At 48.7% G+C, this 16,239-nt stretch overlaps 1 protein-coding gene across 1 annotated transcript in view; it reads left to right on the top strand.

Annotated features, from left to right (window-relative positions):
• Positions 1 to 16,239, top strand: part of GPC6 (glypican 6) — an 850,059-nt gene that overhangs the window by 831,105 nt on the left and 2,715 nt on the right. Inside the window, exon 14 of the mRNA XM_044437764.1 lies at positions 8,795 to 8,915. Coding sequence (XP_044293699.1) covers positions 8,795 to 8,915 — 121 coding nt within the window. The remainder of the gene's footprint in view (positions 1 to 8,794; positions 8,916 to 16,239) is intronic.

Below are 16,239 nucleotides of genomic sequence, written 5' to 3'. Positions count from 1 at the left end.
GTCAGCTGGCTGGGAATGCTGGGAAATTTGTGACTTTTCCTATTTGAGCCTGCACAGGAGTGTGCCCATAACGTGTTCGGGACTGCGGGTCTAGTTTTACTCACTGGGGAAATGGAGCTTTGGCTATGGAGTAGTATAGAAATAAAATAAATAATAAAAACTAGGCTGTTTTCCTCCTATATGTAGGGCAAATTGTGTCATTGGTCTTGTTCTCTGAGGCCCAAAACAGACATTTGTTTCAATGTGTGTCCAGCAACTTTGTCTTCTAATTGTCTTTCTTTTTCCTCTGCAAAGTATGCAAAGGGGCTCCTATCAGGATCTTAAGGGCTCTTCTAACCTCCATGATAGGGTCCTGATCCAATTTGAGAGTCTTGTAGCAATTCTAGAGCAAAAATAACATGTGGCAGAGGGGTGTGTGGCTACTCATTCCCCATTTGGACTCACATTGCTTTTGGCCCTAACTTTCTGCAGGGTCTGCTTTCCACATCAGCCAGTACCAATTCTGACACAGGATTCTGAGACTTCTTCTAGGGGGCACATTGATTTCATGCCACAGCTGGTCACGCCATTGATAGATCTAGAGAAATTCAGCCTAGATTTGAACTACATATTTCAGAGCAGTATCAGTGTTAGTGAGCCAATGAGCTCTCTCTCTGAGAAAATCCCATAAATTTCTCTGAAATACAGCTCAGAAACCCCTGGGCTAGAGGATGAAAGCTATTCCCCACAGTAAGGTGGAATCAATTAAATAAAGCAGCATTAAGCATTAGCCAAAACCACTATTCACTTTTTAATTTGGCTTCCTGATTGTTTTTAAAAGGGGTTATTGGAAACTCCAATGGTAATGGAGTCCCAGTCATCGTTTCATTTTGGTTTCATGCTGCTGTTGGCTTTATTTATTTACGTATTTACTTTTCTATCCGAACTTTTTTTTCCTTTTAAGGAACTCAAGGCAGCTTACATAATTCTTCTCTTCCTCTCCGTCTTAACATACTTGGGGGGCAGGTTCAGCTGAGAGCCCAAAGTCACCCGGTGAGCTCCACTGGCTGAGTGGGGAGTAGAACTCGGCTTGCCTGGGTCCTAATCCAACACTCTTAACCACTATACCGCACTAGTTTTGTTCTGTTTTAGACTGCATGGTCGTAGTTAAAGACCAGGGTGGAGAACACCTTTCAATTCAGGCCTGGATTCAGTTTTGGAGAAGGGTTACATTCCAGGATGGAGGGAGCAAAAGGCAGAGAGCAAAATACAGAAGATCCCTTTTTTTGCCTCTGGCCTCTTGGCAGAGCAGCAGAGCAGCAGAGGCACCGGCTGGGAGAGAGGGCTGAGAGGCCAGGGGACTGGCGAAGGCAAGGCAGGGGCTGGGCAGGGGAGCAGAGGGCCAGGAGCAGCGGAGAGGAAGGGTGTCGTCCCTTGTCTGTGTCCCATAGCTGCGGCTCGGGCTGTCCGGGGACTCCCTTCCCTGGGACGCAGGGGGGGGGGTTTCTTCTGCTCTGCTCTGCTTTGCTTTGTTTTTCCTCCAATTTAAATTTAAGTTTATCTTATCCTTGTGTGTGTGTGTGTGTGCGTGTGAGTGGGTTTTTGTCTGGGAGAACTGGGTGAGTGAGAGGAACTGCAGGACAGACAAGGCAGGGGACCAAGGCAAGGTCTCAGAAGGGATCCGATGGCAGACCAGGAGATGGCCTTGGCGGGAGTCAAGGGTGTTGCTGTCCGCTGCGAGAGCTGCGACATGTTTGCCCTTCTCCCCCAGGAGAGGCAGGGATACACTTGCCCTCGGTGCAAGATGGTGACCCTGCGAGAGGAGGAGGTGAGGTGCCTGAGGGCCGAGAGAGCTCTCCAGGCCCCCCTGGAGCAGCACCCCTCTGGACAGAGGGTTGAGGGAGAGGCTACGGGAAGAGCAGCTGTGGAGACATGGAGGTATGTCACCCACAGGAGGAGGAGGCCAGCACGGCCTCCTCCTTCTCCTGGCACCAATCTGGAGCTGGGAAACAGGTTCTCTCCATTTGGGGAGGCTGGGGCTCATGAGGCCTCGGGGGACATGCAGGACCCCCAGCCTGGGACGACAAGCGGCAAGGGGGCCGGTACGGCGGTGGATGATTGTTGTTGAGGACTCCCTGCTGAGGGGCACTGAGCCGGCGGTGTGCCACCCCAACCAGGAGACAAGGGAGGTTTGCTGCCTGCTGGCCGCACGCATCCGGCGTATGAAGGACAGAGTGGAGCATCTTGTTCGCTCCGGGGGTCACCAGCTGCTCCTGGTGATCCATGTGGGCACAAACAACGTGGCCAGGCAGGGTGTGTTTGGGGTCACTAGGGACTTCAAGGCCTTGGGGAAGAAACTCAGGGAGCTGAAGGCCCAAGTGGCCTTCTCGTCAATCTTACCTGTCCGAGGATTTGGGCCAGGAAGTGACAGGAGGGCCTCCAAGATGAATGACTGGCTTAGGGTGTGGTGCCAGAAGGAACGCTTCGGGTTCCTCGACCACGGCACTCATTTTCTTGCCAATGGACTTCTGGCAAGGGACGGGTTACACCTCACGAGGATGGGGAAGAGGTCCTTTGGAGATGCTCTAGCGAGCTTCGTCCGGAAGACTTTAAACTGAGCTGCGAGGGAGAGTTCAGGCCCCCCAGTAACGTGTCTGCACTGGACAAGTGTGGGGGGAGGATCAGGGCTCTGGGAGCAGGGTTTTAGAGATACTGCAGGGACTGACAGGACTCCTTCAGAGAGAGGCCAGGTATCAGGGAGGATGGGAGGAAGGAGGAGGCTGGGAACTCCAAGGAAAGGAAGCGGTGGGAAGGAGTTGAGGTGCATGTACACCAATGCTAGGACCATGGGTAATAAGCAGGAAGAGCTTGAAGCTCTCCTGGGAATAGGAGGGTATGGGCTGGTGGGAATCACAGAAACTTGGTGGGATGAAAGGCAAGTCTGGAATGTGAACATAGAAGGGTATCACCTTTTTAGAAAGGACAGGAAGGGAAAGAGAGGTGGGGGCGTGGCTTTATATGTCAGGGAAGGGATAGGATGCAGTGCGATAGAATGCAGCACAGATGGGGATTCGGTAGAGGCAGTCTGGGTGACACTTAGGGGTTTTGACAGGGAAAGAGACCTGACAGTGGGGGTATGTTATCGCCCTCCAGGTCAACTTGAGACCCTGGATGTTGTCCTGACAGGCCAGATTCTAAGATATCTCGGGGGAGAGACACAGTAATTATGGGAGATTTCAATCTCCTGGATATTACTTGGGAGACACACTCGGCGGTGACACCCAGGTCACGTCGCTTCCTAGAAGCTATTGAGGGAGTGTTTTTCACACAGAGGGTCTGAGAGGCGACAAGGGGGGGAAATACCCTTGACTTGGTCTTGACCAATAGGGAGGAGCTGATAGATGAAGTACAGATTAGGGGAGCTCTGGATATGAGTGATCACTCCATCCTTTGCTTTGAGATCAGGGGACTGGGGACATGCAGCAGGTCAAGCACTAGAATCTGGGACTTCAAGAGGGCCAACTCTGGCCAACTGAAGGCCAGACTGGGGAAAGTCTCCTGGGATAGGTTACTGGATGGTAAGCGAATTGAGGAGGGGTGGATAGCACTCAAAAGGGAGGTTTTGGAGGTGCAAGCCTCGACGATACCTCTAGTCAGTAAGGTGGGGAGGCGGAGGAGAGTGCCGCCATGGATGTGAAAGGAGGTGGTTAGAGGGATTAGACGAAAGAGGAACCTCCATAGGAAATGGGTACTGAGGTGAATAGACAAAAGGGTATACCGGGAGGAGGAGGCCCATTGCAGAAGGATTCTTCGCAAGGCTAAGGCTGATTACAAGCTGAGACTTGCCAAGAATATCAAGAGCAACAAAAAGGGCTTCTTTCAGCATGTAAATAGGAAGAGGAAGGGGAGACAAGTGGTGGGACCACTAAATAAGGAGGAAGGAGATCCAGTGACTGATATGAGGGAACAGGCACAGAGGCTAAATGAGTATTTTGCCTCCGTGTTCTCCCCAAAGCAGGATGGGGGATATCCGCATAGGAGATTAGATGAGGCCGGGGACTTAGGGGCACAGATTAGAGTCACCCCCCTTGAAGTCGAGGGGCTCCTCAGGGCTTTGGACATTACAAAGGCACCAGGCCCTGACGGGTTACACCCAAGAGTACTTCGAGTGTTGACAGGCGTTCTCTCACGCCCGCTGGCCTCCATTTTTGAGACCTTGTGGAGAACGGGTGAAGTTCCAGAGGACTGGAGGGTGGCATCAGTGGTCCCAATTTTCAAAAACGGTAGTAGAAGGGACATGGGGAATTATAAACCGGTTAGCCTTACGTCCATTGTAGGAAAAACAATGGAAAGGCTCATAATAGAGAGAGATCTAGTGATGCTAGATAGGGAAGGGAGGCTGACAGCCACAAAACATGGCTTCCACAAAAACAGGTCCTGCCAGGCAAACCTTGTGGAATTCTATGACAAGGTTTTGAGATGGCTAGATGGAGGGGATGCAGTGGATGTGGTATACCTGGATTTCAGCAAGGCCTTTGATAAAGTGCCCCATGATTTCCTGGTGGAGAAACTGAGGAGTTTTGGGATACACCAAAGCACTGTCCGGTGGATTAGGGCATGGTTGACTGACCGAAAGCAGAAGGTAAACATTAGCAGGAAATCATCGAGATGGTGGCCAGTGACAAGTGGGGTCCCCCAGGGCTCTGTCCTGGGGCGGATCCTGTTTAATCTTTTCATTAACGACATGGAAGAAGGGGTGAACAGTCTGCTGATCAAATTCGCAGACAACACTAAAACTGGAGCAGTGGCCACAACTGAGGAGCAGGTACTCCGGATCCAAAAGGATCTGGACAGACTATGGAAGTGGGCAGGAGACAACAGGATGGCATTCAATGTGGATAAGTGCAAGGTCTTGCACTTGGGGCATAGGAATAGCTGTCATAAGTACAGGTTAGGTGACAAGTGGCTGGAGAGCAGCACTTGTGAAAGGGACCTCGGGGTACTGGTTGACTGCAGGCTAAACATGAGTCAGCAGTGTGATGCGGTGGTCAAGAGGGCAAACGCCACCCTTGGTTGCATAGCCAGAAGTGTGGCTTCTAGATCGAGAGAGGTATTACTACCACTCTATATGACTCTAGTGCACCTGCAACAGGAGTATTGTGCTCAGTTTTGGGCCCTCATTACAGAAAGGATATAGCCAGGTTAGAGTCAGTGCAGCGTAGGGCCACAAGGTTGGTGGCCGGTTTGCAGGGGATGCCGTATGAGTCGAGACTGAGGGAACTGGGTCTCTTCAGCCTGGAGAAGAGGAGACTCAGAGGGATCTGTTGGCGACATACAGGTATGTGAAGGGATGTCACACAGAGGTGGGTAGAGACCTGTTCTCCCCTGCAAAGGAAGGCAGGACGCGCTCCAACGGAGCAAAGCTCAGGGAGCCAAGGTTCCATTTGGATGCCAGGAAGCACTTCCTGACAGTCAGGACCCCGAGGGTGTGGAATGGGCTTCCACAAGAGGTCGTTGAGACCCCATCGGTGAGGGTGTTCAAGGATAGGCTGGACGTCCACATGGTGGGCATGTCGTGAGTGGAGCCGGCTGGTGCCGGAGGTCAGACTAGATGGCCCGGGAGGCCCCTCCTGACTCGCTCTGTTTCTATGTTTCTATATGGTAGCTCTTTGCTGTTACTGTAACTAAGCCATAGGAGAGGCATTTCACCATTTTAGAATGGGGAAAAACTGAACAAAAGCCAAGAAAACATCAAAAGGTTGATTGCTAGGGGAAAGATGTAGGGTCAAGAAATGGAGACGTGGACATTTGGGAAGCTTCAGAAGGCCAGGTTGGAATGACAGAAGGGCCAGATTTACCTTTCAGATCTGATATTCCTGGAGCATGGGTGGAGTAGAACCACTGAAATGTCATGGCTAACCTAAATCCCAGTTATTTCATTAAAGCTTCTCTGAGGATGGCTAGACCACAGCAATCACCATGTTTTTATTTTAGTTTTTTTGGTTTTACATGTTTACCGTAAACTTCCCAAACTTTGGTTATTGGGCAGTACATAGGTACTATAAATATCAAAAACTGATAACAATGGAAAGAATGTGGCAATTTTCTCTTACTGGGTCAGTTAAGCTGGGCTCAAGGGGTTTAATAGCTTCCTCCCTGTCTGTTCCTCTCACTAAAACCGCCTCAGGAATGCATGGGGAAAATTCCCGGGTTGTGATGCATAGGAAGGAAAATGCTTTCACTGGATCCAAGGTTTCTCCAAGTTTTCAGTGTTGTCAGACAACTGAAAAGGCTGAAGACTTCTCTCTAAAGCCTCAAAACAGATGCTAAATGCAAACAACCATTTGTGTAAAGAGGCTGTTCAGGGACTTCTAACATCCTAATTCCACGAGAAATGTACTTACAACAATCCAAATCCAAGAAAATATTGGGCAGCCCCAGCAGAAATGGCAAAGCCTCAGACCTTAATAACAGCCCTCTTCTGTGTACAGACCTTCCATCAAGAGCAAGTTGATTTGGGCCATTGGCCAGGTCACACAAATTCACTTTGTCACTGGGAATAAGCCCCATTTTTTGTAGAAAGGATGGCACTGATTTTAAAGAAAACATAACAAAAAGAGTGCCTATAACCATGTACGTGAATAGTTGGTTACCCAGCCCAGTCCAGCCCAGCCCTCCCTCCCTCTGTGTGTGTGAGAGAGAGAGAGAAAGAGAGAAGATGGAAGGATACTGCACAAAGCAGTATCAGCCAAGGGGCGCTGTTGGCTACTGCATCCCCGCCTGCCATTCTCTGGGGGTTCATCTAGCAATCCTCTAGGATTTAAGGGCCCTAGACTGGGCTCATGGCTACCCATCTGCACAGGCCATTCTCAGCAATGTGGAACAAGGTCTTTGCGCCCAACTGTGTAAGGAGTATGTGTGCTCAGCCCAGCTGCCTGGCCCTGCGCAATTAAAATTGTTGGGGCCCAGTCAGTTGGCACCCAATAATAGGCAATTATATTCTCTCTCTAGCCATTTGACGTTACTATACAAATTAAAAGTACCTAGCACTTCAGATGTGTCAGATAATTTCAGATGTTTCTGTCACATACAATGTGATTTCTCATGGAGTTTGAGTCCCGCAGCGACGATACACCTTCCCTTAAAAAGAAAAATGAAGGCTCCGCTTCCTCAAAGTTAAAGATAAAAGCGAGTGGATGGCCACAAAAAACTTTCACAATACTATAGGGGGCTCTCTTGAAATGGAATCAACCTCCAGGCAGGTTTGAGGCCTTTGATTTGAAGAATGAATTGTGCATTCTTTTAAAGGCATTCATTAAGCTTTGCTCCCTAATCCTAACTTCATTATACTTCTATGATATGTTCTGGCTTTTCTAAGAGCCACCAGAAGGGTCAAAATCAAAGCTTGGGCATGGAATTTGGACATCTGCCCCACCCTTTGGTCACCAAACTCCAGGCTCATGAAGTTTGGGTGAGGGGATGGAGATTGGGATGGGGAACCCCAGACACGCAAGCAGGGGAGGGAACAATGTGGATACAGGGACATCCCAACCTGCACAGGGCTTCAGGCAAAGCTCTCTGTCTTGTAGACCAGTCAGGGGTGCTGGCAGGGTTGGCGAGGAAGCAGGATGCCCAGGCCGCTCCCACCACTGCAGCCTGCTCTGCCATGGCCCTGCTTCCCCCCCCCCCCCCCTTCAGTCTGCTTGCTGGCATGTGCTAGGACGGAAATCCTCTCCTGGCCGGTCAGGGTTACAGCTGCACAGTATCTGGATTTTTTTTTAATTCTCCAAGCGTGAGGGTGGCTGGGAGCAGAGCCAGTTCGATGCTACTGGGCAGGGAGGGAGGGAGGGAGGGGGCCCAGCCCACAAGAGCAGCATAGTGCTGAAGTCCCTGGATGCGCCACTGCCCTCGCCAGAGGCAGCTCTGATGGGTCCAGCCGGATGCTGCTAGTGCCCCGAATGGGCCAGGCACCCCCTCTCTGCTGAACTCCCAGGCCCACGAGGCTTCAGGGTCTGAGGGAGACCCAGAAGAGGAGGGGTTGAGAAGGCAGGAGGATCAAAGAGGGCAGGAACCCTGGAAGCTCCACCAAGCTCCAACTGCCCGCAGTTCCCAGGCTGAGGTGAGAGCAGGCTTGCTTTGGAAGAGCCTGGAGGCAGCCCAGGAAAGGAGGAGAGCCAGTGCTTTGCCCAGTGCCGGACCCCGTGAGGAGGCCTCGGCAGAACGAGCCACCCAGTTAGAGGGCTTGCGTAGGTCTCTCAGGCTGAGCCTCCACCAGCGGGAGCTGCCCTGAGTGGGGCTAAAGCAGAGGCTGTAAACTCTCTTTACGTGAGCAGAGGCTTACTGTTCAGCTAACTATTTAGAGTTACCTTGCCCTGTTACCTGCAAAGCTTCAAAAAAGGTCTCCATTGTAAAGGGCTTTCCGGTGTTGAGGTAGTCTGAGGACTATGAGGGAAGGGCCAATAGCTGCCGTACTTGAGGAACATCTTTAAATCAACTTGAAGTGCAGCTGAAGCCTCGGAGGCTGGTCCAGCCCTGCAGCTCCGGGCACATGGCTTCCCATCACTGTCCTGGGGCCGTCACTGCCTGCCTGGAGTTTGCTTGGAGTCCCCCTGAAGACCTGGGCCTCAGACCCACACCCACGGCTTAGCTCTACCTGTGCCACTGAACCAGTACTTAGAGAAATCCATGGTGAGCTCCAGAGCCTCCGCGCCCACCAAGAAAGCCATGTACCATGATATAATGTGTAAGAAATCTACTGACCCCTTTAAACCAAGCATCCTTCCTTTGTCTTTTGCTCAGGTAATTGACATCCAAGAAAAACTGAAGCTTTCCAAAAAGTTCTGGTCGACGCTACCATACGCCATCTGCAAGGAAGAGAGCGTGACGGCGGGCTTGTCCAATGAGGAGGACTGCTGGAATGGCCACACCAAAGCCAAGTAAGGCGGGACAGGGGGACCTAGCAATGGATGCTTGCATATTTATGTCCCTTGGAAGCATGCCATCTCCAGTGGCCCTCCCTTTGTGGAAACATGCTTTGAAACGCTTTGTTGAACATACACCAGGCAAGATTGCACTGCAAGGGTGGTCCAAAGGCACCTGCCTTCATTTCCACTGTTTGTGAACAGGACAATCAAGGCTAAGGCACAGACAGGGTCGTTTCAAGGGTGTCTGCTCTGGCTAAAGCATCGGTTCTTCTGGAATCACCTGCAGACACACCACCCTGGACATGCCCACCCTCGTCAGATCTCAGAAGCAAGGCGGGGATGGGCCTGTTAGTGCTTGGATGGGAGTCCTTCAGGAACTGGCTTCTGATACAGCTGAGCCAGCTAGCAACTTAAGGAAAAAGTCAAAATTGGGGTATCCATTGCAGGGCCTGTTCTCATATTCTTTTCTAAAGATGTAGATGGGCTGCACCCATAGCTTAGAGTGTGTTAAAATGGAGTGGCAGTGTGATGATAAAAACTGCAACAGGTCATCATAATTTTATATATGCATATATCTCATCACATTACAAATTTGTTCCTCTTTAAAGTGCCACAGGATTCTTTGTTGTCCAGCCAAGCAGCTGAACAAAATACAAAAGTGAAAGTAAAATGATACAAAAAATGAAAGTCAGAGTATTATGATGGAAATGTAACATTTCCCACCTGCCCCAGGAACTGTCATTGGGAGCCAGCGGCAATGAATGGACACATCACAAAAAATTCTTAGAGCTTCACTACACATGAAGCTAAATAAATGGCTGGCATTCATATCACACCCACATACACACAGGCACACACACGCACATTACAGTTGGCTTTTCCCATGTCGCAATGCCAGTGGGAACATCTTTCTTCCCACGGATTGCGGCACGGGGACTATTTTTTCATGGACCACAGCTGGGAAGGGAAAGATAGAAGCTCTTGGCTCTGTGCTCCAGTCCCAATAAAACTGCACCAAATTGCCTGACCTGATTGGCAGTGACACATTTAGTGCCGCATGTAGTCAGGCCTCCCATTCTTTGCCCAGGGGACAAGTCCCAGGAATCACTACTGAGAAGCACACCAGCTAAACTGGTATAAAACCAATGCATGTCCTTACCTAGGCATTGCTGTGCCTGGGACCATTGCCCTGGGTTTATTTCCCAGGGCTCCAGAATGTTCCTTGATATCAGTGGAAAATTCCTCTCTTCACTGAAGGGGGAACGATTTCCAAGGATGGGTTGCAACTGAAAACTTTGTGCTAATGGAAGCCCTTTTTCTGTGCTTAATTGCATGAAGTGCATGTGTTTTCCCTCTAGATAGAAATGTGAACGATACGGATGTGTGAGACATCCCTCTGGAGGTGGGAACCCACCAGATTCCCTGGGCTTGGCTCCCCAGTCTGCGGCCTGCTCCACAGTGGCCCTGCGTGTGCTAGGAACTGAGCCCCGTGCGCTGCGCAAGCAGCATCCCCCTCTGGGCCACTTCTGCACTGGTTGTGCAGCCTTCATTCCACAGGTGTTCACGGACTTCCTCTCAGCTCAGCTAGTTTTGTGAGACCAGGCTGAGAACTAGGAGACGGATTCCGCTAGCATCCGTCCTAACCCTAGCGAGAGAACTAGGATGGGGAGCAGAGGGCTGGGAGAAGGGACAGTGAGAGATTGGAGGCGCATTGTTACCTGAAGAGGAACTGCTATTTTGGGAAGGTCTGAAGTGGAATTGAATTGAAGGGTTTGTTTTATTTGACAGATTTCAATCAGAAATTAATCATCTGCCTTTTCCTTCTGTGGCAATCAAATAAATCCAGATAATTTTTTTGCACACACACACACATGACTGATGCAAGTTTCCGTCCTGTGGCCCTGAGCCCAGGATCTTTTAAGCCTCTAATAGCACCCCTGTGTTTACAGCAGATGTGACTTAGCTTTGAACATCCTGTGTGATGTCAACATCTGATAAAGTTTCAGCTCATCCCTAACTCTGGCTGTGGCAAACAAAATTGCCCGGCATCCTTCTGAAGAAGTCAGGATGTCAAGATCACTTGTGGTTATTATAATTCTCCATTCCTTACAACTGCCACTGCTAATTAAATAGAGGCCAGGCAGAGTTAATTCTAGGCCATCAATTAGTAAATCACACACAGAAGGATTGCTCTTTCTAGGCCTTTTTTGTTGTTGAAAGTCAGCCAGTAGTGTCTTATTAGCGATGTCATTTGATCAGGTCATGTATGAAAAAGGCATTGGGAGTTGTGGGTGTGAGAAATCGCTGGATGTGGATGGAACAGTAATGAACAAATGAAAATGTTATCGTAGCAGTTCAGAACCTTTGGGCTCTTTGCATAATGCACAGCTACTCTGCTCCCGTCCCAGTTTGCACTCTGGAAAGTGCATGGAAACAGCGCACAGGGAGGTCCCGAGTTACGAACCACTTCCATTCCTGGAAAACCAGAAATTTGTCAAATTTGTTTGTAAGTCAGATCACATATAGTCGCCCCTCCAGCCTAGTGGAAATGAGGGGGGCAGGACCACCATGAAAGTGGAAAGAGTACAAATATTTCTAGCTCCTCCTCCCCACCCAAACTCACCTGGACCCCGTCTTTGCAGCAAGGAAGAGATAAATGCTGAGATTTCCTGCTCTGGATGAATGGGGCAGGAAGAATGCTTTGGAGGCCTGCTTCTCTTCCCTTTTGCTTCTCCCTCTCTGTGTTAATGATGATTTCCCTCAGTAATTGTTTAAAATTAATAACATTTATGGTAGTTTCTTCATAAGTATAAGTTATCCATAACTTGGACATAACTCAGGGACTGCCTGTACTCCTAAAAATATTTTTTTAACAATGAGATGTGCTTCAAAAGCCAAATGCTTCTGTAGATTGCTGCAACTTCAGACATGATTATATGAGCTCCTTGCTAGAAGTTTTATGTTATGAGAGTTGATATGAAGATACTAGAAGTCATTAGCAAGCCCTCTGCCCGCTTCCCAGCCACAGAAATACACCCTTTCCAGCCTCAGCAGTGAAATCTCTGTCTCTCTCACTGCCCTCTTCCTAAGTGTTCCCTTCTCCCTACCATTAGGCAAAGTGAGGCAACGTGAGGGTCGGAGATGAGCCCTTTGGCTGGTCTCCTCTGTTGGCAGATAGCAGAGCTGGGGGTGCCGCACAGCCTGCCCTGTGCCCCCAGACTGGGTTGTCGCCCTTGGGCGCAGCATTCCCCTCAGACTTAACTGCCAGTCCAGTCGCCACTTCAGCAAAGTGCTGTGCAATGAATGCCAAGCGTCCCTTGACCCAGAGAGGTCCAGGCAGGCCTCTCAGGGTTCTTTCTCGAGGCTGCCACAGCCTGGCTCCTTGTGCCATTCACTCATTTCCAGAGGGCAGAGGCACCTGGAGGGGCTCTTCTTGCACCCTGGAAATTGCGCAAACACCGGTGAGGCTGAGAGTGCAACCCTTTGGCGCCTCCTCTCTCCAAAGACTCCCAAGGTCAACTTCATGGGGCTGAGAATATGCACTCTGGGTGTTCCCAATACATACTGTGATTGTGGGGGCAAAGTATAAAGGAGCCCTTATTCTGCATAAGCCTTCAATCTCAGTTAAGCACCTATCAGATTTTTACTTTATTTTCTTGTTGTCACATGACTAGCATAACACTCTCTATATTTGCTCTGCTGGGGATGCAGGAAAACAGCCGAGCTTATTATAGATTTCATCTTATACTTTTTTACACCTTGGTGTTTGCTTTATGATGTGTGTTTGTGAGAATGAAGGCCAAAATGAAAGGATGAGGCCTATTGTGAATGTCTTCCAAAGCTGACATTTTAACACCAAGCAGACAGAGGGGACCAGACTGTCAAGCAAGTGTCAAGAGGAGCAGATGCTTGTCAGGGTTTCTACGTGAAACTGCAGTACAGTGCTGAAGAGCTCGGTTGGAAATACCTGGCTGGGGTTTCCAAATTATGGCTAATCATGGTAATTTCTGACAACTGCTGTAAAAAGATCCCACTAATTATTTGTTGTTAGATGGCATCATCCTGGGATGGAAAAAACTGCTTCTCCAATGTTACGAGCCAGGCGCTATTCAAATTTCTGCTCAAGGGATGCCCTTCCCATAAGGATTCATCTACTGAGGAACCTTTGCAGACCCGGTGCTGTACACTGGCACATCGTTGTGGGCTCTGGGACTGCTTTAAAGTCCACTTCCCAAGCCTGCTATGCTTCTGGAGGCAGCATCCTGTGCATTGCTACTCAGATGCACGCTGTATGGAGTAAACTGCCAGAGAAGCATACCGGGGGTTTCCATCTAGCTCTTGCATCCTGCATTATAAATGCATTCTAGAAAATGTTCGACACCCCTGCACAGCTTCACGCTACAAAATCGTCCAATAGCCTCCTTTCCATCAAAGAAACGGTGCTCTAGGTGCCCAACAAAATTAAGAACCACCTTGTTTAAAAGTTATTGAAATAGTCCAAAAACAAACACATTAAAGCACAATAAAAGAATACAGACAGCCACAAGTCCAACTTACAAGTCCAGAGCCTGCTTGAAGGAAAACGTCTTTATCTGCAGGTGGCAGGACACAGGAGAGTGACCCAACCTAGCCTTCCCCAACAAGGAGTTCCACAGTCTAGGAGTGGCTCCAGAGAAGACCTTCTTATCTTCTACCACCAAACACACCTTGAAGGTGGTGATACCCAAAGAAGCACAACTACCAAAGCCCTTAAGAACTGGGCAGGCTCCTATGGGGGTAGGGCCTCTTTCAAGTAGTCTCGTCCAAAGCCTGATAGGGCATTACCATCCCTCGGAATTGTGTCCAGGGATTCACATGTTCCCTGTACCTGACTGCTCCAAGTGCGGCTTTGGCATAAGGGTAGGTGAGACCAGAAAGGCCTCTCTTCCCCACAAAAAGCTCCTGAGAACGTCAGAACACAGAGAAGAATTGAACAGGATGCATAAACCCTACCAATTCCATTGTGTAAACAGCCAACACTACTTAGAAACATAGAAACACAGAAACAGAGCAAGTCAGAAGGGGTCTCCCGGGCCATCTAGTCTGACCTCCGGCACCAGCCAGCTCTGCTCATGACATGCCCACCGTGTGCGTCCAGCCTATCTTTGAACAACCTCACAGATGGGGCCTCAGCCACCTCCCGTGGAAGCCCATTCCACACCCTCGGGGTCCTGACTGTCAGGAAGTGCTTCCTGGCATCCAAACGAAACCTTGGCTCCCTGAGCTTTGCTCCGTTGGAGCACGTCCTGCCTTCCTCTGCAGGGGAGAACAGGTCTCTACCCATCTCCATGTGACATCCCCTCACATACCTGTATGTCGCCAACATATCCCCTCTGAGTCTCCTCTAGGTTGAAGAGACCCAGTTCCCTCAGTCTAACTTCATATGGCGTCCCCTGCAAACTGGCCACCAACCCTGTGGCCCTACACTGCACGGATTTATTTATTTATTTATTTATTTAAACATTTTTATGCCGCCCCATTCACCGAAGCCTCGGGGCGGCTTACAACAATTCCAACCTGGCTATATCCTTACTTGTGGAATTGCAATTTAGTATGGGAAGAAACATTCATTTCTGGAAGAGGGTGGGTGACCTGCCTCCTTCCAGGAATAAGCATTTCCATGGAGTTTGTGCCTTTTCCAGGACACATTAAATCTCCCTTGTGAATGTGGCGGGTACAGAATGCACAATGGAATCACTGGAACCTGTTGCTTGCAGAATTTGCAGGGCACAAAGGAATCAGTGGGGCACAACCCCATTGGATTTTGCCCAGTGTTTGAAAAAATGGTTATTTACAATTCCCTACTTAATTAACCATCCTTCCATTACTCTGAATTTCTTCAGTCAGCCTTGTCTCCTTCATTTTTTCATGAGGATGTATTTTCATTTGGATTCAGTGAGGTATAATTGGTTCCCACTGAAATCTGTGGGATTTGACTCATGGGCTAATCATTACTTGACTCATTTGTCCCATTGATTTCAGTTGATTTGAGCTGGATTTCAACTAACAGTTCACAAGCTGCACACTGAACAGAACAAAAATGAAGTTGTTCTTTATCTGGGAGAACAGAAAGAGACCCAGAGGCAAATGGGTTGTGCCAGTTTCCAACCTGTGCGTCTCACTTTCCATTTTCTAACCTTTCAATCATTCCCTTCTCACAAAGAAGAGAAATATAGACATATTTTTATACAAATATCATGTTCACCCCGCATTTCTTCCCAAATCAATCAACATGCATCACAATATACTCGGCCATTAATACCACCAGTGCCTTTGGCATATCAACTGCCCTGCTGCTGGGGGGTGGGGGGGTGTTTCTAATCCCATTTACTTATTTCATAGTTGTGTTTTAATTGTATCTCATCTCTTTAATTGTATCTCTCTCTTTCATTATTATACTGCCCAATAGCCTAAGCTCTATGGGCAGTTTATAACAGTTCATAAAACAATGCAATAAATTACCATAAATATTTGCAGAATACAAATATTTGAACAAAAAAGCTAAAACGATGCACAATAGGTGGCAGACCTGTAAAGCATCTGGGATGGGTAGCCCCCTCAAGCCCTGAAATATCCTTGCGTGTCTTTTTATTTATTTTATTTATTTATTAAAACATTTTTATGCCGCCCCATTCACCGAAGCCTTGGGGCGGCTTACAACAATCAATTAAAACAACATTTTAAAATATATACATTAAAATACAAATATATAATATAAAACATACAAAATAATGCCGTGACACAGAGGGCCATCTTCACTGGAGGCAAACAGATGCCAGGCAGGCCTCAGTGGCCACTGGGGAGCACCCCCACTGTGCTGCCCTCCAGGAAAGGTCCAGGGTGCAACTGGGAGAGGCACGATGCCAGCTGTTGCAGCCCCAAGCCATGTGGGGCATTGTAAGCGAAGGCCAACGCCTCGAACTGAAATCAGAAGCGCACAGGACATAGGCCAGACCTGGTCTTACATGCCTATTTATTTGAATGATTGATTTTAAACTGGATTTATTATTGGCTGCTTTAAGGATGTAAATAAATACCATATAGGAGGACTGATTTACATGAGAAGCCTTTTTTAATGAATTAGATCCAGATTTAGTTATACTTAGTGTAGACCCACTGAAATAAAGAAAACCTAAGTTAGCCTTGCCTGTCTTGTTCTACTTAATTCCATTGAGCTATCCTTAAGAAAGACCAGGTCTGCAACCCAGTGAGCAAATCAGCATGATCTCTTACATTTTTCACTTCAGATTGGTTTCCTGGTTAAGCAAAAGGATCTTTCTGAAAAACAGAGTGTCTG

Source organism: Varanus komodoensis, unplaced genomic scaffold (genome assembly GCF_004798865.1).
Source record: "Varanus komodoensis strain SLA01 unplaced genomic scaffold, ASM479886v1 scaffold31, whole genome shotgun sequence".
Lineage (NCBI taxonomy): Eukaryota > Metazoa > Chordata > Lepidosauria > Squamata > Varanidae > Varanus > Varanus komodoensis.
Note: the sequence above shows the minus strand (reverse complement) of the source record. Positions and strands in the feature narration are given on the sequence as shown.